At 38.5% G+C, this 27,247-nt stretch overlaps 1 protein-coding gene and 1 long non-coding RNA gene across 8 annotated transcripts in view; one reads left to right on the top strand and one right to left on the bottom strand.

Moving 5' to 3' along the window:
- The window catches only part of CRADD (CARD and death domain containing adaptor protein), a 77,819-nt gene that overhangs the window by 1,519 nt on the left and 49,053 nt on the right, over window positions 1–27,247 (top strand). For 3 of the 6 annotated variants that reach the window (XM_023933461.2, XM_023933469.2, XM_086887757.1), the window contains exons 2-3: window positions 1,110–1,350; window positions 1,891–2,196. In XM_023933461.2, coding sequence (XP_023789229.1) covers window positions 1,899–2,196 — 298 coding nt within the window. In that variant the 5' untranslated portion in view covers window positions 1,110–1,350; window positions 1,891–1,898. Of the gene's footprint in view, window positions 1–99; window positions 1,351–1,890; window positions 2,197–27,247 lie in introns of those variants that run through there. The other 3 variants (XM_086887756.1, XM_023933487.2, XM_023933453.2) reach the window with 2 other exon arrangements.
- LOC111933748 (uncharacterized) lies at window positions 18,850–27,031 on the bottom strand. 2 transcript variants are annotated; one of them, XR_015286467.1, is made up of 2 exons: window positions 26,912–27,031; window positions 18,850–25,119 (listed from the first exon to the last, which is right to left on the bottom strand). It is a non-coding gene; the product is annotated as an uncharacterized LOC111933748 (long non-coding RNA). The 2 variants fall into 2 exon arrangements; XR_015286466.1 differs by having other exon boundaries at window positions 18,850–22,252.

Below are 27,247 nucleotides of genomic sequence, written 5' to 3'. Positions count from 1 at the left end.
ATATGTAACAGTTTTCTACCTGGGTTGAGATCACACCCTCAGAGGTGCTGCTGGATGCCTTTCTTGAACCCTGCAAGTGCTTCATGAGCTCGGGGATGTTCTCCTAGAAGGAAGAAGTGATAGGATTTACTGCCTGAATTTTGCTGTAGTCCAGAGATTGCTTCCTGTAGTGTACGGGTACAATGACCAGAATCTTCAGCTTCACCTGTCCAAAATTAGCCTCCTGACATCAAGTGGGAAAATTCTCTTTCTTGCCTGCTCTTTTTTATCTCCTTGCTTGCACTACTGTCTCAGTCCATGATGGAGTTTGATGTTTGAACTCTGCTTGGCAAACTAGGATTTCATAGGGACATGGGCTGGCATAGCAGTATTTGATTCCCACATGATCCCTAGACAGAAGATAAGCACTTTGAAATTCACTTCAGTAGATGAGGAATGCACTGGGTAACCTGGGAAAGATGGTAGTCTTCCAGGAAGATGCTTTCCAGCAGTGCTTTTGGCACTTGACGGAAGCATTTTTGGAAAGTAGCTGTGTCAGAGGATGTCACAGACAGGCTTTTCCAATCTCTCCCATGGCACCAAGTTCATGCATTCTGTCCAAGGTGCCATTTACATGCCAATATGTTCTGTTGGTCACCCTCCTGGAGTTCAACAACCAGGCCAACCACACACTCTTTGATGGGGCCCTGGGAGTGAGTAGGCACCTCTGTTGGTAAGAAGACTTCATCAGGTTTCATGGAAAAGCTTTGAAGGTTCTGTCCTTGTATGCTCAAGCTGAATGAAGCGGAATTTCTGCAAGGTGTAGTGGTTCAAACAGCAGTGTCTAGTTTAATTATGAGAAGCCCTCTTGGTAATCACACTCAACACCTGCTGCCATTTTTTTACTTCATTTTACTAATGAGAAAGTATTTAATTATGTTGTCTTGTCATTTTCCTTTTCAAGTGCTAGTAATGGGCCCGGGGATAAGTTTGTCATTAAGAACTTTGATTTGGTTCAAAGGTTCTGGCTTGAACTTCTGACTTGGTCTTGGATGAGCTGCTTGGTGTCTCTGGACCCTGATTATTCTTTTGTAGTGGCAATAAATGCATCTTTTTCACCTTTTGTCTAGTCAGTGTTAGCCAAGTGAAACGGAAGCTGGCAGATGGCATCTGATCACTTCCTGTGAACACATTAGAAGAGAGGGAGAAGAGCTACTTAAGCTAAGCAACAGTTCTGGCAGAACAAATGCCTATAAATAGAAGGGGATAAATTTGAGATGGAAATTCAAAGAAAGTTTCTTCTCATCAACTGTTGAACAGTTGAGCAGTCTTCCAAGATGAGTCAAGGTTGAGAAAGACCTGGTACATAAGGTACGTTTCTACCCCTCCTAAACTTGAAATGCATCATGTAGGCCAAAGCTACCTGCTGATTCTGTCCCTGCTGCTTCTGCCTGGCTGAGATGCATCTACCAGTCTTGCTGCTGCTCTTGTAATTGTATCAGTGATTAGGTGTGATATCTGTTTAATTTTGGGGGGTTAGTGTCTCGTAAGGTCTGGCAAGTGCTCTAACTGCCTTTAGTATGGACCTTAACCAGTTAATAGCAAGATTATTTGGCATGGGTTTCATTCCAGCAAAGGACTGGTCTTTGCAATGCCAAATGTTCTATTCCTGTCTAGTATTTCCCAGAAATTGCATCATTTTACCTCATGAGACAGTGAAATCCGAGTGGAAAGAAGATGATGGGGATCATTAGTAGTTTTGCCAGGTTGGTAATTTCTGAGCTTAGAGTTTTTCTAAAGGTTGACAGGTGTCAGACATCACTTTGGGATGTTCAGATATCGCTTCCGAATGTTAAAGATTGAAGTATTTTAGTCTTCACACGTTTCCTTACTCCTTTTCTCACACTCTAGGTTGCCAGATGGATGCCAGAGACAAGCAGCTTTTACGCTCCCTGCGCCTGGAGCTCTGCACAGAGGTGCTGGTGGATGGACTTGTTATTCAGTATCTCTACCAAGAGGGGATTCTCACGGACAGTCATGTTCAAGAAATAAAAGCCCAAACCACTAGCCAGAGGAAAACCATGATGCTCCTTGATATTCTCCCTACCAGAGGACCCAAAGCTTTTGACGCGTTCTTGGATTCCTTACAGGAGTTCCCGTGGGTTAAGGACAAGCTGATGCTGAAGCGGAAGGAAATGACAATACAAGATCCTTCAGGTAAGGCCAGGGTTGCTGCTACTGCTATTTTGAAGCTTTTTCTCAAGCCATAATTTTGAAAGTATTGAATGTACCAGTAATTTCAAGTTATGCGTCGTGTAAACTCATGATCCCAAGAAGAGGGAACAGCCTGAATTTCCTGGAAGCCAGTCAAACCGCAGGAAATACTGCAAAGTTTGGGACAAGAGCAGGGCTGAGTTTCAGGAGACAAGGAGACAGCAGGAGGGGCTACCTTGGGAGAGGCAGGGATGTAGGAGGACCCATTGCCTCAAAGGGAATGGACTATAAAAAGTGATTTAGACTAGCTGCAGAGCAGTGTCTTTGCCATCCATATCTAATATTGTTTCATTTATGTATGTTTCACAGTGGTTTGTTCTTGAAACATTTATATTTACAGAGTTTTTATTTGTTGACTTTTATTATGATTTAATGTAATTTTGATTTAGTACTGAATGTTAATTTAGATTTATTTAGTTTATTGTATTTAGTGGAGTGCACATATCTAGGATCATTACTTGCAAAATTACTAGCCGTTGCTTATTTTTAAAACAAATGTAGGAGCTAACTGATTCTTTAGTATAATCTCTGGCTTTTTGGCATTTAAATGTACTTCTAAAACTGATTTTCTAGACTTGATGTTTGTTCAGATGTTTCTTTACCAGTCTATGCATACAGTTGCTGAGCTGTTCTGAATTCAAGTGAACAGCTTTAAATGCACATTTCTTTTCCCAGATTCTGGCAGTGTGCACTGTCTGCTAACCTCATGTTGCCAGTGAGGTAGTGAAATAGTCCTCACTTGGGAACATCTTATCCAAGCAGTCTGATTAATCTTTCTCCAAGCCCTTTCCTCCTGCTGTACCCCCATTTGAGTTTGGTCATACATGTTTTGATGCACATGACGTGTGATTTTTCCAGTGTCAGTGTGCTTTGCGTGAGACTGAAAGCCTGTGAAGAAGGGTGGCTAAGACCCGTTGACCATCATGTGCACCTGCATCTCAGTTAGCTGCATGTTCAAGAACATTTTATCAAGATCTGCTGGACAAATCTGAGATTCCCTTACCTTAGGACATTTTTAATGGAATATTGTGACAGCTGGTCTTTCTGTTGGTCTCTGTGTACGTTGCTGTGTGCGTGCTTGGAAATGAGTAAACAATTTTCAAAATTTGGGAATAAGTGTCCTCTGCTGCCTACAAGTTCTCAGCATAATGCAAACCATGGCATTGAGTGTGTTGGAAAAGGCCTTGTTCACTTAAATACTGTCATGCTAGTGCTCTTTATTTGCCTTACAAATAAAGAATAACCTGGTGAATAACCTTATAGTTCCAGACACACACAGCCATTAAATAGAGTCAGGATCATGTAGTTTGTTACTGAAAAAATTGTTACCAATTTTTGTCCTTTTGATTGTTTTGTGGATTGCTTGTTCCTGCTCTTGACGGCTTGTGATTAATGTGCTGGATTTCTGCGTATCAGGTTCTCTGGTTTCAAGTGGGCTGACTGTACTTGATAGTCCTATTGCCAAATTTTGTGTGTAAATTAGAAAAGGCTTCCAGGTTAGATCAAAGGCTACCGTTATTTTTATGGTGGCAATACAGAGAGTAAGAACAGGATAGGAGGCGGAAAGCCAAGTTTGTTTTAATATTTAGGCATGTTCTTTAGAAACCAAAGAAAGAGCACCATCTGTGCCCTCATAAATGCTGAGTGCGCCCTGGAATGAATTGGAAACTATGGTGGCAGCATCAGAGCTGATTACATGCAAGAAAATGTGGTTTGGGATAAAAAGATTCACTTTGCATTCTAACAACAGACTTGGAAGCTTTTGTCTTGGCAGAGTACATGAACATGCGCTTAGCCTTAAGCATGGAAAGAGCCATTGGCTCTGAAAAAACTATAAGCATATTTAAAATTGTGTTCTCTAGTGCCATGCTAGATAACTTATGCCCTATTGGAAACTATGCTTATAACTGATTATTTGTCAGTGGTAATTTGTTTTAAGGAAGCCATTTGTGGTGAAAAAAGCTTGCCACATAGGCACTATCCTTCTTTTAGATCATAAGTCTTTTAAAATGGAAGTTGGTTTTATGTCCCCAGGTTTTTAATTTTTTTTTTTTCTTTGGATCATAAATGCTATGGAAATGGAATGCTTTCTGTTCACTTGCTTATGCTCAATTAAAATTCTGTTAAGGAAAAAAAAAAACTATCCTTAGTTTTTACAGACCCTTTTGCAGGAGTAAGGAGTAGTAGAAAATTGATCCTTGATGGAAGGTTTTGTTTTAGTCTTTTCCTTCTCAGTGATTACATGTAGGATTTTTAAAGTCAGTAATTAAATAGACTATTATGTCTATCTGAACCTGAAAACTGGCATGTACACTGTGATTTTTTTGTGTAGGCCTTTGAATTATTTTGCATTTTGTTCAAAGAGATCAGGCTTTCTATCCTTCCTTCAGCTGAGAAGTATAGTTGGTTAAAAAAACCTCAAAACTGTAGTTACATAGAAACTTTTAGTTTATTTTCTTTTCCTAGTGAAAGACAAGCCCAAACCAACAAATCAAACAAACAGCAATTTCAGAGAGTCAGAAATAAAAATATTTTTGTTGGTGTTGTATAAATACGATCTGGTGGACCAAGCAACTGCAAAATGGAAGCCAAAGTCTGAGATCTAGGCAAGACTCTGCCATTGACTCATTGTGAGTCTTTGAGCAAATTCTTTCAAGGCAATGGATTTATTGATTCCTAAGTTGTGTAACTCAGTGTAATGTTCATGAAACAGCATAGAGTGGAACTGTAAATTGGCCCAGGATTCAACCCAGACTATGCTGTTCGGCTGCTTGCAAATAAATGAGCTTTAAAACCTCTGTTATCCTGAGTTTTATTGCTGAATGTCAGTTGACTTAAAAATAATAGTTCTTTATACTGTTATCTGATGTACTTCCATTGAACACAGAAGACCTTAATTCTGCAGAGCATGAGGAATAGTTTTTCCATGAGAATCAGGAGGGTGGTGTGCAGGCAGGTAGTTGCATCTGTGTAACTGAAGCAAACACAGGATTTCTTCCCCTTGCTTGTTTACTTTATGCAAGGACAGCGTTTTTCCTTTCTCCTCTCTCCTATGAAACTGTCAGATGGCCACAGCTTTGAGGAAACCTTTTTATAAGCTAGGGAAAGCATAGTTGTAAACCCCCAGAATTTCAAGAAGAAAGTTTAAAGTCGTGTTTTTGCAGGTAAGTGTTTATGACTTCAATTGATTTAAAGGTGATAGGGTATCTTTCCGGTTTGTATAACAACCCGTGATAAGCCAGTTCACCCTGTGCAGAGTGGCATTGCCACACAAACTTAATCATTATAAACATCGACCACAGAATGAGTTTCTGGTTTTGAAGATCAAAACTTCTGCCATAGTAACAGTTAACAAAAGTAATGCGTGTGTGTTTCATTGGGGAAAGACTTCTGATTTTTCTGCCCTAGTTTGGATAACTTTATGCCTTTGTCAGGAACATAAATCTTCAATATAGTCTTATAATTCCTATGAAAAACTACAGCTGTTGGCAACAGAATTCCCTTCTTTCTAGGAACAGCAAACAGCAACACTTACCCAATATCTTTTGCTCTGAATAAAAAAAATACAAGTTTTGATGGTGTTTGTTTATCAGATTGTTTTTCTAATCTCTCTCTGGTTGGGAATTTCTCAGCTCAAGTATTATATTTCTCTCCATAATACACGTGCTGTAAAATAATTTACTTCTAAAACTGTTAGTACTGCACCTCTTTGTAGTATAGATGATTTCTTCATTCCACAGGAAATTGCAGCATACCGAGAACAAAAAAGTGAGATACGGCATTTGCCAAAGGAATCCTGGAGCAGCTGCTGCTATCTGGCAAATGTTAGTGAATTTAGGGCATCAGAATTGCCATGGGAAAGCTGTACTCTCACAACTAGGCGAGGAATATTTTCTAATGCATAATTTTGTTGTGGTACATAGTCAACATTAGTGTCCTGCTAGACTTGGGTGTTCATTTGAACAAATTTTAGTGTGGTTGAGGTTTTTCCCTGGACGTGTGGGGATTGTGTGTTGTCATATAGCTATATAAAGCTTCATGTTGTGTAACACTTTGGATGAAGCATGAAAATACAAAACAAAGCGAAACACTTATGCCGAGTACTTATGCTGAGAAAGCGAGACATCCTTCCATCCCCCCCCAGCTTTCCCAAAGTCCTTTCTCCACAGCTGGCTTGTGGGTTTCTAAGAATTTGGATTCAAATGCAAAAGCATTAGTACATGGGGAATTTTAGTATCTCTTACCTTTTGTTGGCTGCTTCCTGCCCTCGTCCTATTCTGCTTCCTCTCCCATCTAATGCAGTGAGGAAACAGCCTGATCTCTTGCCTTTCCCATTTAGTTGTCAGATAGGAAAAGCAGCTGAGGAATCCCTTTTCTCTCTAAAATGGTGGACAGAAGATGGTAGGCTTTTCTTTCTTCACTTTCCCTCCCCTCTCTTGTATAGTCCAGTGGCAGAAGGGGGAGCTTCCTCCTATATATGTCTGAAGGAAAGGGGTGGGCTTATCAGCCTTGGCCTCACTTGGTTGACCTGGAGATGAAGGAATGCCCTTGTGCCACATCTTAATGGCTGGGGGCTACAGAAAATATTCTCTGACTATCTGGAGCAACTCAAAGGCATCCTCATAGGAGAATTTCCCAAACTCTTTTTCACATTCCCATCTCCTTTGAAAATCGGGTGTTACATTTATGGCTTTGGCTGTGTTCCTGACCGCAGCAAGATCTGTGAAGTTTGGCATTAAAGGTTTGTGCACACACTCAATGTTAACTGTATGCATCACGACATGGACAAGTATTTGACTTCTCAGGTACTATGGAACAGTCTGTGTGTGTAGTTTTAGTTTAATGTGTGTATAGATTTTTTTTTTCTTTCAATTTAAGGAATATCTGCTTGCTTTCTTTTTTTGCCATGTTCATGAGTAGTTGGCTCTATGCTGCATACATCTTACGTTTTCACTTTGAGAAGCCTGAATCTTAGGCATTGGTGTTAGAAAGTAGTGTTTCCACCATCAAGCAGTTTCTTTCAGGTAAGTTAATGGAAAGATATACCCATACTTGGTGTACTCAGTATCACAAATATGTGAGGCTAATAATAATTGTACAGGTTTAATGAAACATATAGACCTGGAAACAAGGAAGAAGGAGTGAGTTCTGGCAAGAGAGGTGTTCAGACCAGCTGTGCCCAATCAGCTACTCTTAACCAGTGCTGCTAAGAGGAAGCAATGGGTAACTGATATTGAAAACTCCCTGGTATAGGAAGTGGAGACATCCATGTGCTGACCAGACTTGATACCTTCCAAAGTTTGCTGCTTCCCCAAGGACTGGATCACAGAGGTTGCCAAGACCTGGCATCATCAGACTTTGCTACTCTCTCATATGGTTATAATAATACTTGAGGAGATTAAGGATGACTGTAGGGCTCGGTGATCCCGTAAGAAGGAATTGAGTTCAAGCAGTGTTCTCCACAAATCCATGGAGCTGGATGGGATATATCTGAGAGAACTGAGGGAGCCAGACTATGTCTTTGAGAGGCTGTTTTCTGTCATGTTTGGGAGGCTGTGGCAAGCCAAATGCACAAAATGCAGTAAAGTAACAGGGAACAGTCACCTTGGGCATACCATAGGTAAATCAAGCTTAACCAACTTGATTCTTGCCTTCTATAATAAAACAACTACTTCTGTGAATGACAGCGGCAGATTTCATTTAATTGACTTGAGCAAGGCTCTCAGCACAGTCTTGTAGCATTCTTGTGGCTAGCTGGGAAGGTATGGACTGAATGGGTGACCTGCACAGTGGCTGAAAGAAAGGTTGGACCACCAGTCTAAGAGGATCATGGTTGCAGCTTCAATGTCCGTCTAACAGGTGGCTAATCAGGAATTATGTTTCTCAGGGCTGATAGTGGGACCGATTCTTTGTCAGAGATTTGGGTGATTGGAGGGAATGTATCTTCAGGAAGTTGTTAGGTGAATTAATTTTAGTTGCTCACTTGACCTTCTGAATGGTGCCTGAAGCCGGAAAACAGGATGACTCCAGACCCTGGGTATAATTTGACACAGGACAGTGGGACTGCCTCTCAGGGGGACCCCAGCAAGCTGGATGAATGAGCCAGCAAGACCCTCATGATGCTCAGGAGAAAGAAGTGTAAAGTCCTGCACCTGGGATACAAAACTGTGCAAGATGGGCACTGACTGGCCAGTTGCAAATCTGGATAAAAAAAAGGTGATTGTCTTGATAGACAACAAGTATGATGATGAACACACAAGATTCCATCAGCAAAAGCAAAGCCAGCAAGCAGGCTTTGGGAAGTGATTATTTTCCTATACTTGGTATTAGAAGATTATATTTAAAATACTCTGTCTAGCTTTATGCCACCAGTACAAATGAAAGATTGATAAACTAGAGTCCTGTGGAGCACCACTGAAGTGGTTAATTCAGTGTAAGCTACAGGGAAAGGCTGAAACAACTGACTTTATTCTTGGAGGATAGAAGGCCAAGTAGACTCAGGAAAGGTGGAGTCAGACACTTAATGTGGGTGTGTTGCAAAAGAAGAAGTAGTGGTGGCCACAAGTTGTAGTGAGGGGAAGTGTAATTGAATCGAATTTTAAAAATTCACAAGAGAGTTAAGCACTGGGCAGGAGAGTTTGCAGACCAAGTAGGATTGCCCAAAGAGGATTTGGAATCTCCATTCTCAGAGACACCTAACACTCAGGGGTACAAGACCTTGAGCAACCTGATCAGACTTTGAAACTGGCTTTACTTTGATGTTAGATGACCTCCAAAAGTACCTCCCAATCTATTTTTTTTCTGGATTCTGTAACTTTGATTTCAAACTCTCCGAGCTCAGTATATGGGATTTTATTCCAAATGTAACTGCTGCTGACAGAGGGTACTTTGGATGCATACGTGTGACTCCAAGTTCAGATTAGGAATGTGTTTTTTAAGTGAATGGGAATGTTTGAATTAGATTTCTTTCAGGTGAATCTAAACTGGAAATTGGTCACTGGATCCATAGGACCAGACTAGAACAAAGCTAGAAGTGAAACCTTCCAACTGTGTGTAGTCTGAACACCAGATCCTCAGCATAATCTGTTATCTGTGTATGTTTAACTAGTCTCTTATTGCTCTGCTGATTGCTGATACTCATGTATCAGCATCTGTATCCTTCTCTGGCCACAGAATGAGGTGGTGTCCTTGTTTAGGGCAAATTTGGGAGAAATCTTGTCCACTAATGGAACCTGCCATCTTGGAATCCTTTCTTCCCAGAATTCTGTTTTCATACTTCCATGTAGATGTAGATGAGTATCATATCAGGGATACTGCTGCATGCAAATAAATGCTTGCTTTTTTTTTTTCCCTCTGATTTTTTTAAATATCTCTGTTTTGTAGAGTTTATAGTACTGTTTCTCATCTTGGAGTATGTCCATTCCAAATGGCTTACAGAGTTCAGTACCTGTAGTTTTCCATTAGACAAAATTCCTTAATTCTCTGTCAATATTTCTCCTCAACTTGCATCACAATATGATTAAATTTTGCCTGTATTTTATATTTCCAAAAAACATGCATAATTGCAATCCTCTGTGATTCTTGAGATGTTTTATTGGTTGTTGCAAACTTCCCACAGTTGGTCTTGTTTGCAACCATTGAAGAAGCTTTGTACAGACAGTGCTAATTCTTTTCTGGAGAAGACTGGAAACTTTCTTGTAAGGACTTGATCCTGCAGCTTGATAAAGCCACTTGTAAGCATAAAAAAAGATGCAACTGTTATTTTTGCATGATGTCATCAATATAGGCATTCTGTCAATACTAATTAATGGCTCTTGTGGCCCATACATACATGCTAATATGTGTTCCAAAGCAACTGGGAGAACTTTCTACTTAGGAATCTCTAGCCTTAATTTTATGAATTTTTATCTTCATTAATATTCTCCTTCAGAGCTGACCAGCTTCTTTTTTAGGATCTTCACAGTTGCCTTGTAGCATCATCTGAAGATGTTTAATTTTTGTATTTTTATTGCATGGGAAAATCTATTGTCTTTCATAAATTAAGTTTATGCGTACTATTTAAAAACCAACCAAGCAGAGAAAATACATTCGCCTTAACTTATCTGGGTTGAAGAGGCTGCATAACCTCCCAAAGTCAGTAAAAATGCTAAATAGTGTCTCAGTAAAAGTCTTGACTCCAGTGAAGTCAGAGGCCAGACTCCTGTTGACCAGAGCAGGACAAAGGCCTTGCCACTGATGACTAAAATGTTCTCTCTGGTGAAAGAATGGATGCTATGCTGTCTTCCCTGCACTGACATGGCAGCATGACTTGACCTTCAAAGAAAAATAACTTCCACATCTGGAAAGCTATTACTAGTTTAGTCTCCATACTCCTTTTGCCTGTCAACTGAGAGTATCAGCAGTGGTGTGACTTAATCTTCACCAGGAAATGTCACTTGTATGGCAAAGGTCAGGAGGTTCCTCTAGGATACAGTTAATTACATTGTTAGTGTATCTTGAAGCCCTCCCTGCCCTGCCATATGCAGCTAAGTTTTCATTCCAGATCTGTTTACAGTCATATGTTTGTTTATGTGAAGGAGAACTAAAGCACCCACGTATCACTCATTACCTCCAAGTGATACAGTCTATCTTGTTAGAGGATTTATTGTTTTTTATACAAGACTTTTAAAGACAATTTTTATCTACTTGGTAATTGTGTAAACAGAAAACCAATCTCGTTGCTTCTTTTTCCCATTAGGCCATTGTTCCAGTATACTGTCAGAGTTTCTTTTTTTCTTCCTGCTCTTGCTTTTTCTGTGAATAAATTTGTTGATGCTAATTAATGTCCCCTGTGCCCCTCAGATACACGCTAACACATGCTCCAGAGTAACTGAGAAAACTTATAACTGAGTAATTTATTCTTGCAAATGAGAAAACCCTATATATTGATGTATTGGCAAGGAGTTTTATATGTGTTTTGACGATCTCTGCTGATGCAAACTGAAGTGAAGCTTCGATGTTCCTTCCAATTTATGTTTAGAGAAGGAGCCAATTTGATTTATGCTATAGGGTTTATATGTGCAGGAAATAAGCATTAATGCACTGGATCAAGGTAAATAAATCAGTATTAGTGCACCACTTCTTCTGTCAACCTTCTTAATCTTACTATTTCATCACTTTGCTTGAGATTTTCCAAAGTGCTCATCGTTAACCCAAGCTCACTTAACCCTTCTCCTGTCAAGGTCAAGGGTAAGCTCCCCGTGGCTTTAAAGAAGGTGATTTTAGTCCTGTGCATATGCTTTTCTTAGCTTTCATTTGTAGTTAACAATATCTTTTATTGTTTTCTTGTAGTTAACAATGTCTTTTTTAACAAACAGCCTGTTTCAGTTTTTGATTTTCCTAATAAAGTATGTGCTGGGAATGAGCAAAAGGACTTTGACAGGTAAAGGACTAAGCCCCTTGCCAGCCCCAGGGATCTCTGTCTGGCTCTTGTGGCAGGTGGGCTCCCTCCATAGGCAGGTAGTGCTGCATGTAAGCAGGGCCATAGGAGTCCTCAGCAGAATAACCACTGGGAAAAAAAAGCTGGAATGAAAAGGAAAGTCAGTATTTTCTAGTATTTGTATGTGAAGAAAATATTTATTTAACTATTATTTTATTCACTGTAGGCAATGGCTTTGTTTGCTCAACTTTTGAAAGTGACATATTCTTTATTCATACTCGTTTTCCATTTAATTAAAAAGTCATTTATTTCCCTGTGATCCAGTTCTGCTACATCCCACATAAGATTAGTTTCATACTGATATTCTTGACCAGCGATTGCTGCAGTCAGAGTGGCAAAACACTCTTATCATCCCCTTGGTTAATGTACTGATGGTGGATCTGATGACTACATCTGCAAAGTGCTTGTTTTAAAAGCAACTTCAGGTTATAGGAGAAATGCTATCCAGCTGTTTGCAGTAGAAATGAACTCAGGATTCTCAGGGCATTTCTCTTGCTGGCACCTGGATTCTAAATGGGCAGCCTTAAATCGTTCCCCAGCAAGCTGCTGGTTATGTTTCCAGCCAGGTGCCCAGGCACTGCAGCTCTTGCTGTTGGAGCGCCCGGGTCACTTCAACGCTGCTCTGGGCAGGTCCCAGGCTGCCTGTTAGCCGTGCCAAGCAGTGCAGCGCTCGCTCATCACTGCTGTTGGTGTGCACAGCCAGGCCTTTCTCTGGCCATTTCACCTATGGTGCCAAATCCTGTGGGCTTTTGCAGCACATACCTGTCAGACAGAGCTATGTCCCTGCCAGCTGCTGGCAGCAAGGTGCAGCTCTTCACATGGAATAGTGTAATGTTGATATCACCCCACAGTGTAACAAGTAGGATATCTCCTTGTGACTTCATGTCTTAGAATCTTCCCTAATAAGCTCATCTGTGGTTTATATCAGCAGTGCCCCCTCAGCTGTGTTTGTAAATATTTTGTGGAGGCATAGCTCCAAGAGAGAGCTCATATATTGAAGTTTGAGTAGATTAAAGTCCTTTCCAGTAGTTGAAAGAACTTTTTCTAAGTCCTAGAAAAAGACAGGGCTTGAGTTCCTCTCTTTTGTTTCACCTGGGCTAATTGAGGCAGCTTCTGAGTTGGTGTGCTGGCCTTTGTGAATCCCTTCCTTAATGCCCCTAAGTTTCCTCAGAAATTGTGCATGGATTTCAGCACAATAATTTGGACCTGTTCTGGGATAAGGGGATTGACAATAAACCTCTGTTTCTGCCTTGCAACTGAATGCAGTAGAATTGACTCTGTGAGTCTTGTTTGCATTTATCATCATTTATGTTTCATTCATCCTAGTTCTCATACATAGCAATGTTAAATGTATCTTTAAGTTTTTCAACTAAGTGCAACACTCCTTTTCCTATGTAGAGGGTAGAGACATGCACTTCACTTGTCTCTTTAAAGTTGTTACTTCTATTAGGGATTGTTTAGCTTCCAATATGACAAAGGGGTGAAATATAGAAGAAGAAATGAGCAATACCTGTTTAGCACCAATGTCTATTGTTTATTAAGAGGCTGTTACCATGCTTCAGTTGAGATAAGATAAAGTTGTCCAGCTCCTGGCATGGCACTACATTGATCTGATAGCTTGCACAAGACAAAGTCCTGAAAGGAGCTTCTCAGTCTCCAGAAGACAATAGTCATCTTGCATGTTGTCCATATACCAATTAGTGGAAGCATGTGCATTGCTAAAATTTAATTGGAATAGCTAATTTAAAGAGATCTGAGTTAATATATTTTTATTGTCAAACATCAGTTTGTGTGACTGTATTCTTGTTAACATGCTCAGTGGCCTCAGGCTGATTACTTGCTCCAAGTTTACTTTCATGATCCACAGGATTGGGCTATAATGTATATATAAACAGAGTCTGTAGGAGTGAAACCAACTGTGCTTCCACTAAAGGAAGCACAGGGAGTCCAGGGGTATAATACAGGGTTATATATGTCTTGTTTGGGTTCTGTTAACATTTTTCTTTTGTTTTGCAATTTTCCACCTACAGTAGTGTAAATGAATAAATATCAAGTCATTTAGAGAAAAAGAATGCTGCCTTTCTATTCAGACTAATATCATGCAGAATTGGAGTGTAAACTCACTGTTCACTTGAGTGTTGTGTTCTAGCCTGCTACATGACAAGGTGTTTTCCTAGCTAATGCTGATCAGAGACATTCCTAGTGTGATTAAATGTCCACTGCAGTGTTCATTTTGCCATTGGTATGTGCACTCTTTTACAAAATTCTTGGCATACCAGGCTCTGGTTTAGAGAATTTCTCTGGTTCTTTGTTTGGGTTTTTTTTGTTCTTTTTTTTTTTTTTTTTTTTTTTTGGTTTTTGTTTTTTTTGTTGTTGTTTTGTTTTGTTTGATATTTTTCCCTGTGAAGCCAGATATGAAGGGAACTGTGATTCACTGCCTTGAATTTATGATTTAACAGCTTTAACAGCTTTTACTTTCACAGTTCAGTAGCTCATGCATTTGGTAAAATTCCTCCTGTATCAGAGTATTTTTGTTGTCTGGTTAAAACAGCATTGTGCTGGGTTTTCCTTCTCTTGTTCTGAGTGTAAAAATACATTGTTTCTTCCAATTCAAAAGTTTTTTGACAAGTGCTGAAATTACTTAGGGATTTAAAGGAAAATAATCTTGATGACTATAGCAACAGTAATCCCATGACTTTCTCTGTAAGACTTCTGTGTTTAAATTACCTATAAATGTTAGGAATGGCAGAACTAGCTTTTTGCTTTTGTGTATAAGCCTTTTACATTGGTCATAGATTGTGTGTGTTTGTTAATGCCTAGCCCTCCTAATAGTGCCCCTCAGGACAAAGTACACTACATCTTGGCTTTTCAACTTCAGCATTCTTTTGTTAAATATGATCAGATATTGGGTAACTTTTGTGTGTAAAGCTTCAGAGTTCTAAGTTGAAGAAATATATAGAATGTCCCTGTCTTGATACTGATTTCATGCCAGCTGATTCCTTCTGGTAGGGTTATGAATTATTTGTGCAATCATCATTCCTAAAGCTTCTTATACTAAATAATATGCTGTCTACTTAAAATTGTGAAACCTCACAATTATGTACATAAAGACAAACACTGTTTTTTTATGTGTTGTCCTTAACTTGTAGGTTCATTCTGGGACAGTTGTCATCATGTCCACAACATCATCTGGGATACACATATCCAGACAAGCCTAGAGCTTTTCTGACTTCATCACTGTCTTGCATTACTGCCTGTGGGTTAATTATGAGCTCTTTCCACACATGGCTGGAAAGAAAACAGAAGTTCTGGAATTTGGGATCTAATAATTTTAATTAATTAATTAATTAATCCTGGAGCATCAAAGTGGGCACAGAGTCCCAAAGCATGCCTGTTATTGGTGAGGAGAGGGAGGTAGTAAGAGATTCTGTACTTCCAGGCATTAATTACCCTTCTGATTTGGCACTAGCTAACATTTGTACACCTCTTGGATATGCACCAGTAAACAAAATCCTCTTCTCCAATTCTGTGCTGTAAGTGTAGTTTTTGCTTTTATTTTTGCTGAGTTCCTGTTGACTCTACAAGCTATCAACACAACCCTTTTCCTTCCCATAGAGCTGTCACTATTTAGTTACTCAGACTCCTAATTTAGTCTTCTGCTTCAAGAAAAACATTTATATTATTGTGTTAACAATGAAAAGCTGGTCTCTGAATAGGTTAGGTCCTGTACTTTATTGAGTAAACTAATATGGGAGCAGGGTATAAAGTCATGTACCCCTTACATGAATTCTTGAGAGTCTCCTTTCTCCATGATTCCAGTCATGCCTGTGCCACAACTTTTGAGTCTTTTCCCCATTCTACATAGATTTTTAATTCTGAGTTTACTATTTTCATGTTCATAACCATTTTATATATTAGTCAACATTATAACATGTAGTTGATTTAATTCTGGCATGCAAAGCACATTGGTCATGCATATCAGAGAAAAGCTAAATGTAATTTCTGTGAATAAAATGTGTGTCATTGTATTGCATCTTTAATGATCTGAAAGCAAAGTTATTAATTGGATCTTTCTCTTAGGATTGCATGTTCTGCCTTCGTAAGGAGATTTGGACTGAGCACACTATTACTTCATGTGCTTTCTGGACTCTCTTCTGAGTCCAATGGTATCACAAGGTTAAAAAAAAGTCATTGGAACATAGAACATATAAAGTATTAAGAGCTGGCTGCTTTAACTCACCATGGGGTACTGCTGTGAGTTATTAACATGCTTATTAGGAAATAACATTGAAATGGGATATTGTGTTTCAGTTTTTGGATATAATTTCTTCCTTGTGTGAAAAATTGTCAATACCAAAATGACGCTTCTAAAAAAGTGTTCATCTTTCTTTTGCAGACATGACATTCAATCTTGCTGAGATGATCTTTTATCTTTTCCTGGATGTTCTATATCAGATACAAATTCTAATGTACAGTTACAGTTACTGCTTTTTCCTTACATCGTTGCAGCTTTGTAGCAATACCCACTGATTCCTGACCACAGCTGATGGGCTTACTATGCTTTACAGATTTCCTCATCTTGGTTTTAAAGAAAGAGCTTTCTCAAGATGGAATCCTAATCCTATCCTATCCTATCCTTGTATAAGCTGCATTACAAACATACCAGTGTTTTTTCCCTTGCCTTGGAGTTGTAGGGATGTATAAGGCTTTGATAATTTTTTTTCACACCTGTAGGATCTATGATGTTATTTGCAATATTCCTTCCCCTATAGCAGACTTGCAGTTGCTCATAGAACTTTCTTAACCCATCAGGTCTTAGCTGTAAAAAGAGACATGCCTGAGGTTTTGTTCAGCATTTCTGTTGCAGAACACTGGTATGAGACACAGTGGAAGGACAGCTATGCCAGATCTGTCTTGCTCAATACACCCATGGTGTCAAGGAACCTGTTGTTAAACTTTGCCAGGCTCTGTCAAGCTGAATACACACAGTACCATGAGAAGGAAGCTTGACTCGGGGAATCCTAGCAGTGTGACAGGACCTCTTTCTGCTCCATTTTACTGTCCTGTCTCCAGACAGAGAAAAACTCCCCTTTGGCCCACTGTTTTTACATTTTTTGAACACCTTTGACCTTCAAGCCTCTCTTTTACCTTGATAGTCATATGCAGTAATTTTCTTGATTTCCCCACATCTAGTCCTGCGGTGCCTGTCCCAGGAAGGAAATCCAGTCAGGACAGTGGTCTAGGAAAGATTAAGTTGAGACTGAGCATTTAATCCTAGTGTTTTCAGTGACTGCCTTTTTAGGCATAGGTTTTACTACTCTGTTTGATTTTTTCATTTGACTGGAGGTAGGTAATAAAAATTCTGGTTTTTAACATCACAGTCATAACTATTTTCATGCAGAGTGATAATACAACACATATGTGAACAAAGTGCATATGCCACGTCTGGAACACCAAAATTAATCACCTCAGATGTAGAGGCAGAGGACAATCACTCAAAACAAGGTATGATTCAGGGTTAAGATATGGGAAATTTGCTATTACAAAGTTTTTCCCAACCATTTCAGATTTATAAAATAAATATTGGCATCTGCAGACAAATGCCAGATAGCATGTAGCAATTTGACAGACCTACAACCTACAATTCTATGCTTTCTTTTGCCTACGGGTTATGAGGAAGTGATGAAAGGTATTCTCAGCTTTGAGTGGGTCACCCTACATTTGATAGCTTGAATTCAGAATGTATATACATACCTAAGTAGTTTATTTCATATGGAAAAGGGATATATTTTAATGACTGAAATTAGGCTATTTAAGAGAATTAATGCTTCTAGGAGACCATGATCCTCTTACCTTGTGGTATACTGAGGCTGACTGGTGAACCTTTGACCATGGGAAGAAAAGTAGCTGAATCTTTTGCTATTCGTGGTGTTTTCTAATGAGAAAATCTGCATTTAGTGAATGATATTCAGTACTGAAGAAAGGTAAATGGCTTGTCTTTAGATTTCTTTTACATCACTTACTTTTTTCCCTCTGTACATGTTGGGTGTTTTGCTTTAGGCAGCACGCTGGTGAGCTTCTCAGTCTTCTCAGAAAAGTGTCTTACACTTTGAACAGGCAATTCATAGCAGCTGGAGCTTTTTCCCACTACAGAAAGTGTGTGTCTGTTACATTTATACTGTAAAATGCACCAGAATTTAATTTCAGGGTAGTTTTCTTCATGACTAAACCTAGAGGAAAAGCTGAAGTTTGCCTGTTGTCTGCAGCTGTTTTGTACAGTTTCAGTTAATCTTCAAAGCTCAATAATTGGTGTAGTTTCATTACAAAGTCTCAAAATGGAATGTTAAAGGATCTTTCTTGTTTGAAGATAAAGACATTCATAACTCTTCTGCAAGCTGAAGATTTAAGTTTTGGGTTGTTTTTATTGTTTTTTTTTCTGAGCACAAATGAACCATTTCAAAGGAAGATTAAGGAAAAAGTGCTCTTGATATACAAAGTCCTGTCCATTCTGTGTTTTCTCATCATGTTTATTAGCAATTCTTATTTTCCTTTGGACCATGAGAAATATGAACCACAGGGAGAAGATACCTTTTTATCAAAGTTTTTTGGTAAATAAACATTTCTGTGATTTAGGCAAGACTGTCTTTTTGTTGCTGATTTGTTTTTCCACTATACATTTTTCTGCTTTTGTTTTTACTGTGGTGGAAAAGGTAAATTGTAATCTTTAAAGGAAAATAGTGAAGGAAATTTGGATGGTGAGATAAAAATTCTTTTAATTTGCTAATAATTTATTTAAATTGTTGTAAAAAATCTTGTCTATGGAATAGAAGTCACTGCAGCACCTGCAGGCCTTTATTATTTGTATCTTAAGATGAAGGTGCTAGTTTTCAGGTTTACTCTGTGGCCTGTCCTAAGGAATATATAGGGGAAATGTGAACTTAAGACCAGTTAGTGTTAGGTAACATCCCAGAGTTGAAATATCTCACAATCCCATCAGGCACTGGGACTAGAGAAAGAGATCTTGTTAAGAGGAGCATACTTCTCAGGCATCGTAAAGGCTAGCAATGATATATTTTTTTTTATCTTGTACATAAATAAAATACTTGAAAGCTGTGATCTTGTGTCAACACTTTACTGTTAGGCTTTGAAGATTTTACAGAAGTTAGTGTTTAAAACTCATAAATAAAAATACAGCTGATTGCTATCATACTGAAGATCCTTGGGACCTGGGGCCCTTAAGCAGATGTTTCAGAGGACACATTTTCCAAAGACTTAAATTTTTCTTGCAAAGCACCTCTTGCTGCTGGAGAGGAGTTTTAATACCAGGTTGAACCCAGGTGTTCATAACTTACTAGAGAATCTTTGTTAACTACAGCGCAGGTTTTTAAAGCTTTCAGAGGATTGTGATCAACGCCTTGTGTTGCATTTGGAAAAGAAGATGAAGGTCATGTAACACACATTGTCCTTCCACTGAGCTCATGATTTCAGTAGCTGCTTAAACCTCCACTTTCTTTACTTAACCTGTTTTGATTTGTCTGTATGATATCGCACATAAAAGTTTTTGTCTTTCCCCCTTCCCCTGGGACTGAGATAAGATTTGCAGCTGGTAACGTCTGGTGTTTTGTCATGTTATTTCTTTAGCTGGCTACTAAAAATGACAGTGCATAATCGACTTTTCAGGGATAGTTGCTTTTTTAAAGGGTTTCAGTTTGCTCTGTCAAGAAGCATCATTGCTGCTTTATGCTATTTTTTCAGATTTTCTGATCCAACTGATTTATGACGCTTGAACTTTCCAAACTAATCTGTAGTTTACGTGGATCTTAATCTTTGTCCAGAACACACTGACTGCCCATAAAAATTGTTTGAAAAAGGAGTTTCTGCTTTTAAGTCAACAGCAAACAGTGATGTAAAAAAAAGTTAATTGTGTGCTCTGTTCTCACGGGTGGCTGAGATGGGTTGCAGTCACACATGCCATCTTATTGTTCTCCTCCAAAAAATGTTACCAAAGAAAATGGGATTTAAATGATTGTTTACATGACAGTTGTGCCTGCAGAAGAGAGATTTAAGTGGGGAACTCTGGTCTCGATCTGGACCATGACTAAATTTTGTCTGGGTGCCAAACCAGGATCACAAAAATCTGCTCTTTCCTGAGGCCATGCATAAGACCAGTTGCCTTTCTGCTGGTGTGTGCTGGAGGGGTGTTTGGAGCCTGGCAACCACAGCTGCAGGCATGGCACAGGAGCAATGCATGGTTTTCGTTTCTAACTCTTGAGGGTTAACTTTTCAAATCTTGTCTTCCTTTCCTCTTCATGGGGAATGTAGGGCTTTTTCTTCATCAAAACCAAGGGCAGCGTGTTTGGCAAAAAGATGCCAGGAGCTGGGCCTTTAGGCAGAACAAACAAAAGTGTGTTCCTATGGAGAAAGAGCTGTTGGTGCTGGGTGAGTAGCAAAGGTGAAGGTAGGATGTGAACACCACATTCTGGAGCCTGTTAGTTCCTTCTTCAGACTGCAGTCATGCTGCCCCAACTGGCTTGTTCCATTCTTCCCTTCCTTGACATGCAGGTCTCCATTTGTTTGTGGTAAATGAGCAGGATTTGTATTCTTTAAAGGATGCTATGTTAACTCTGTGCATTCCTACTTCTTGTCTCTCTCGCTCAGGCTCAACTGTGCCTTTTTACATCCTGTCTTGCAGGTCACAAGCTATCCCCTGACATGCTGTTGTTGACTTGTCTCTGAACTCCCTGTTTGGTCTCATCTACATTTTGGTTTATGTTTTGGCTTGATCCAGTGTATTTACCCAAATGCTATATATCTCACCCTTCCAAACACTGATTCTGTCACAGTCTGAGGGCAGTAAATTCCCTTCTCCTTTAAGACTGATGAATTTAGTTCTTGCCCTTATAATCACTGTATATGGTCTCTCCAAAGACTTCCTCCTCAATCATCAAAAACTACCCTAAGAGCCTTTTGCTTACATTTTCAGCAAATGGCATTTTCAAGCCACTCACAGATGTGTCATCCATCCAAATATTGAGCTGTTTAGTTTAGAGCTTCTTGAGAAACATGAAAGAATCCTTAGTTATGAATAAAACTTCACTCATAAAAAATTCCTTTGCTGCCTTCTTAGGGTTAACAGTTGCATTTTAATTGTGGCTCTTAAGAAACTTTGTTTTGATATTTAAAACAAAAAAGAAAAGAGGAAGAAAAATCGCTTTGTGTGTTGGTGCCCCCTTGGTATCAGTTTGAAGCTGTGTTGGTGCAGGATATAACCCAGCAGAGCATTAACTGGGTGGGAGGTTGTTTTCTTTAATCATTTATGTTTGCTGCCTTTTCATTCTCACTGTATATTCTCTTTTTAATGGATTTTAAAGATCATTTTGTGTAGCATGCCAAGGTGTTGAAACAGCTCCCTTGGCCTATTGCACCAGTGACTCCTGTGTATTTCTAACCTATATTTATAGCTCTGATTTTCTGTATCCTGCCGATGTCTGGGGCATGCATCTGAGCCTTGATGTCTGCATTCACTTCTGTCATCCTTTCAAGTGCTGTGCAGCTCCTTTTCACTTCCAACCTTACTGAATCATCATTGAGACCTTTATTCTGTGTTGCTGTGAGTGAATATATATGTGAATGTATATATATATATATAACTATATATATATATATACAAACACAAGTATACAGAGAGTATATGTACTGTAAGTAATGAAGTGGTAACTGTTGGTCACAGTGTGCCTGCATTTTTCTTGAACTGGTGTGCTCATAATGACCAGGGCTTTTAAATTACCCACTTTTCTTTGGGGATTATCAGCAGTCCCATTTTAGGTGAGTGCTCTGATTGAGCCTGAATGCATTTATTTGGCTGTTGTTAGCCTGGTCACAATGCTCCTGTCTTGAAATAATTTTCCCTTTACACCAAACTGTTAATTTTGTCTGTGGTGTTTTTTGGGGTTTTTTTGTTTGGGTTTTTTTTTTTTGTTCTTTTTGTGCTGCAATCCACTGAATGGTGCCTGAACCAGGAAAGCAGAATGACTTGGGAATTTTATTCCCAGTTCTAACGCTGATTTAAAGCATCGCCTTGGGCAAGTGACTGCTTGTCTGCTTTCTCTTACATTCACTGGAGGCAGTGATATTCATTTATGCATCTCCTGGAGCTGCTTAGCTGTGGTATAAATGCACTGCGTGGTCCAGAGGATCTGTGGTAGCTAGCTAGAGTGGGTATCGTGGAGCACTTCTTAATCACTTTCCATATATTTTTATTGTCCCCCTCCCAGACCAGATGGATTTGAAATTTATAGTTCTGAGAAACTGGATTCCTTTGCTCATACTGTATGGCTCTTTTTTTTTTTTCTTTTTTCTTTCTGGCTTTTTTAAAATTTTTTTAAAAATTTTAATTCAGCGTCTAATTTAATAAAGGATTTGATCAGCTGGTACGTGCACTTAAGAAAGTGACAGAAGGCAGAGGCTTCCAGGGGTGCCAGGCAGATGAGCTGGGTTTAGGAGAGCAAAAGAACGAGGCAGCTGTAAAATAAAATAAAATATATCTTAGCAGTTAACGTACAACTACCATCATAGACAAAATGAATAGTCTGCTCTCTTTCTTCATCATACTAGAATGTGATGGTAGTTTCAGACATCATTACTTCTTAACTTCAAAGGAGGATTAAAGCTTTATGACAGTTGACAGGTTTATTTACATCCGTTTTCCTCAGATTTAAAAAAAAAAAATTCCACCTGCTTCTCCTTTCATTTGTGGCCTGCAAAGGGTTAAAGACTTTGAATGCAGACATATATGGTGCTGTATTGATATTATGTACTTTGTAATAGAAAACAGAACTTTCCAGGTCAAATATCAATAACATTCTATAAGCCTTTCTAGGAAAATATAATTAAAACCATTCAAAGCTGTTTCCCATAACTGAATTTACTGTGTTTTATTGATTTCCGTCCCACATCTACAATGGGATATTATTATTGACTTCTACAGCTCTGCCTATTTTAAAAATAAAGAAAACACAAAATTAGGTGATGGTATTCCTTTTATTAGAAATCTTGTCCTCCTTTCTCCCTGAAACAGGGATCATATTGAATTGTTTGAAGAAGAAAATGGTGGGGTAGGCCTTCAGCTGGTTTAAATTGACATAGTCCCACTGAAAACAGCTAAACAAGTGGGCCATCAACTGAGAATCTGTCCACATTCTGCATTTAAGCCATTTATTCCTTTGCACCCAAGGCTATCAGTTACAGCACTATCTCTGGCTTTTTTGTCAAGCTTTAATGACTTGTTTTCATATTCTATACTGTAAGTAGGATTTAAAGTAGGAAGCCACTAAGTTGCTTAAATATTTCAGACAGAATGAATTTGCTTTTCTATTTCTGTCACTCCCTGTCCTCAAAGCAAATATTTTGTCACATCATCCACATTTAAATCAGGAGTATATTCTTCCAAGCATATTGTATATTTGTGTATTGTATATTATATATATGTATATTTGTATATTTGGTAAGTTCTTAAAACCTATTTGTTAGCACAGCCTCTTTATAAAAAGAAAGGCATAATGATCTGAAAATTTGAATGTTTATATAAAATAGCTGATACGGTACCATATTCACTAATCATATTTATTTTGAAGACTTTTAACAAATATTTAGTATGTCTGTGTTTTTTACATAATTCTGTCAGTGGAATAATTTTTTAGCTATAAATTTTAAAAACATGGAACTGTTTCTGCAGCTATTACAGAAACCTAAGAAAAATCCTTCCTGGGAATAGTTTTGTTGTTGTTGGTTGTGGGTAGCTTGGCACTTAGATTAGTCACACATTATCTGATCAATATTTAAGATTTTTTAAGAAGTCAGACATATGCAGATGTCTAAAATAGATGTGTATGCACACTTACCCACATATATATCTATAGAAAGAACAAGTGGGTGTAGAACCTTACAAAGAGTTTAAAATATTTTATTTCCATAAAGTTCCATATGCTTGTGTAATATTGGTCTGATTTTCCTGAAATCCAAAGATCCCAGAAGTTTGTAGGGATTGCATTTTAGCAGAGAGGGAATAACTCAGACAGTTTCCTTTCTGTTTGAATTACGACTCAAATAGAATACCTAGATTTAACATTAACTTCCTTTAAAAACATTCAGACATGGATATTTATTGGTTATGACAACCTGGAATATTTTTAGTCCATTAATGGCTTTTTCTAATGCAGTTGGAGCTTAGTTGTTATAATATGGAGCACCCCTCATGTCCCAAGGCAGACAGTGGCTGCACTTAGAAATATCTGATGATCAGTGGTAAATGTATTCTGAAGGAGATGAGGTAAAAGAAAATAACTCTAAAAGTGTTAAGAGCTGAACAGACATACTGTGTATTGAACAACAATTTTTTTTTTTTTTTCTCTCCTTCAGCAACTAAGTTATTTTATTATAACTTATTACATACATGTGCAGTTGGGAGACAGAAAGACTTCTGTATGAACCATAATTATTCCTTCTGCTGTCAAAATTACTATAATTCTGTGCCTGAGTTTTAAATTACATTCAGAAGATAATATGAGCTATTGTCCTTGTTGCTGTTTGATCTGAATACTCAACTAGAAATTCATTTTGGTGAATACTATCTTAATTTATTTTTCAGGTCATTTTAAGTCACCTGCAAATTGCAGGCAAGTCTGAGCCATGATTTTTGTATTTAATTTTTTGAAAAAGATCTCAGCATTTCAGTTGGAAATGCAGAAACTTTTACACTTGAAGTATTTATTTAATACTGTAATAACTGTATGTTTGGTTGTCTATATTTTCTACTAATCATATTAGAAACTACATTAGTATGTAAGAAGGACCAGAATAAATAATTTATAAATCTGCAGAGTTCTTGCATCATTTTCATTAGTTAGTCCATGTCATTTATATTTTCTTCCTGTCTAGCTTAAAAATGGTTCAGCAGTTTGATTTTAGATTGATGTATGTCTTTTTTTAAAAAAGGTGGTGGTGGTAAAGAATTTGTCAAGTGAAATGTATAGGATTTTGGTGGACTGTCCTGCTGTTCTCTTACCTTTAAAAAAAACTGCTTATAAACACTCCAGAACAGACTGGGTAGTGGCTATAGATTTTCAGTCACACAACTCCCTCTTTTTCAAATCTGGTATTTGCTGTCCTGTGCCATCTCAAGAAGGATTATTGTTTACGGCCATTATGGTATCATTTAATGTTCTTCATTAAAAGTTCAGTGTTTTAGCATACAGGTGGCATCAGGAAGATGAAACCAAACAGATGCATATTATTAAGAGATGAGAGGAAAAAAATCTGATGCTGACCTGCATCACTTATTTTCACTGCATCTTCCCTTTGTCCTCCGTTTTTCACACAACCCATGAATACTTTGAAAAAGACATAATTAAATCAAATTTTTACACACATATATAAATTTGGCAGTATCAATTACTTGCCTAGGGCTGACACTTTTATATTTTTAACTCTGATCATGCTTGCCATGTGAAAAGCATCACTGCAGTATGCAGAGAAATTGTAATTGCAGTAACATATGCAGTAGAATATTTTTTCCAGCTTAAATTGATTATTCTCTTTATCTTTATAATTATTGTGAAATGCTGTGATTTTATTATCAGGCCTCTTGAGGTAGTTAGAATATTGTGTAATTCTTTTATGAGTTCAGAAACCAGACTTTACTGTATAAGAGTGGCTAACGCATATGGATACACCCCCAAAGTTTCCAGTAACAATTACATTCCAAGAAAGGTGCTAAATATATTGCTACCAAGAATCTCTTGGTTTTTTCCTCCCTCAATCTTTGATGTCATTTGGGAAAGCCAAGAATTTTCACTTCACCTACTTAAAACTTTTAAACGTGAAATAAAATTTCGCTTTAGATTTTTATCCTACCCAGGAAGCCTGATCCTGTAGCTATCACCTGGCAAAAATTCCCACTTAAATTAAATGTGAGTCTTCCTAGTCAGGACTGCAGGCATAGGGCTGCAGTTATAGTCAGCCGTTTGTGGTGAAATTATTCCGAGTCCACACGAGGCTGCTGATGTTGTTATTCTAGCTGAAAACTTCACTACAAAGGCACAAACCCTTTAAAATAAAATTTGCAAGATCACTTGTTTACATTTTATAATTCAGAGGTGTAAACTGGTTGGTAGTGTTAGGATTACTGTTTGTTTTAATTTAGAGATGTGTTAACCTTTTAAGGTTGGGGATTTTTTTGGGAAACAAGTTCTTAATGTCATTTTTTATATGCCCAAAGCAAAAGCTGTAAATGGATTTAAAATCGTAACATACTTCTTTAGATCAGCATTATACTTACTACACAGTTTCTACCCACATTACTTTACAAAGTGAGAGCAGATGATAATTGGGGTAGTTTGCAGGCAATAACAACCTGCATTTTCTCACAGGAGCCTTACTAACAGTGTGACATAAGGAAGGTAAAAGCAAATTGAATTAGAAAAACAGCAAACATTGTGTTTTATAACCCAAAATAAAATTCTTCAGCAGCAACTAGTCCTGTAATGTAATCCAATCTGTTTTAATACTGAGATTTTTCCAAGAAAGCAGGAAACAGTAAAGGGTAAGGCTTTCAAACCTCTGCTGTTTCGTTTACAGATCCCTTGTGTTAATTTAATGCTTCTAGGGAACTGGGGCTCTTTCTTTTTTCTCAGAATCCCTTCTCTAGGAAATACTGAGTGGTGTGGTGCTGAGAAACAGTCATGGTTTACAACAGATAAGCCAAAGGACCTGGATTCAAATTCCACACTTCTCTGAGAAAACAAAACACTCCAATGCGTGCTTCTCTCTAAAACGGACGATTTCTTGCTAACAGACTACAGAAAATTTACCTTAGAAGGACCTTAGCAGACAACTCCCTGGGCCCTGACATTTTTCCCCTTCTCCTATCCCTCCTATGCATGCACCAACATCTAGCTTTCTGTGCAGTCAGGCTTTTTAAGCATAAAAGATAAATATTTGCAGCTATTACTTTTGGAGCATTACCGTGAAAGTTTTACGGGCACAAAATTCACAGTTCTGCTGGTATGACTCTGAGAACTGCAACCCCAGCAGATGCAACATTGGCCCCTTCCCACACCCTGCCAGTGCGTTTTCCCCATGCTTAAAACACCCCCTCTCCTTCCCCAAACCAGAGACACCCACCTGGAAAACTGGATTTTGCAGCTAAAACTGATTTTGTCTGGAAAAAACAGAATGAGTTGCTTGCAAAAACCCAGCCTGGCTGATGTCAGCCGTGTGCGTTAGCAGCCCAGCTGCTGCAGCTTTCGGAGATGCCTGGGCAATGCGTGTTTTGGCCTCTTGCCGTTTTCTTTTCCTTCTTTTCCTTATTTTGCCAGTTCAAAAGAGGGGCTCATGGTCCAATTTCTGAAATTACAACAACCCTGGTTTATGGGGTCCTGTTGTCAGTGAGGGTTTGGGGTGTAAGTAAGGGGGTTTGAGTGAGGCTGTGGGGTGCCCCATGGAGGGTGTCAGTAAGGC

Source organism: Cyanistes caeruleus, chromosome 4, assembly GCF_971803275.1.
Source record: "Cyanistes caeruleus chromosome 4, bCyaCae1.hap1.1, whole genome shotgun sequence".
Classification (NCBI taxonomy): domain Eukaryota; kingdom Metazoa; phylum Chordata; class Aves; order Passeriformes; family Paridae; genus Cyanistes; species Cyanistes caeruleus.
This window is presented reverse-complemented; position numbering and strand designations above follow the sequence as displayed.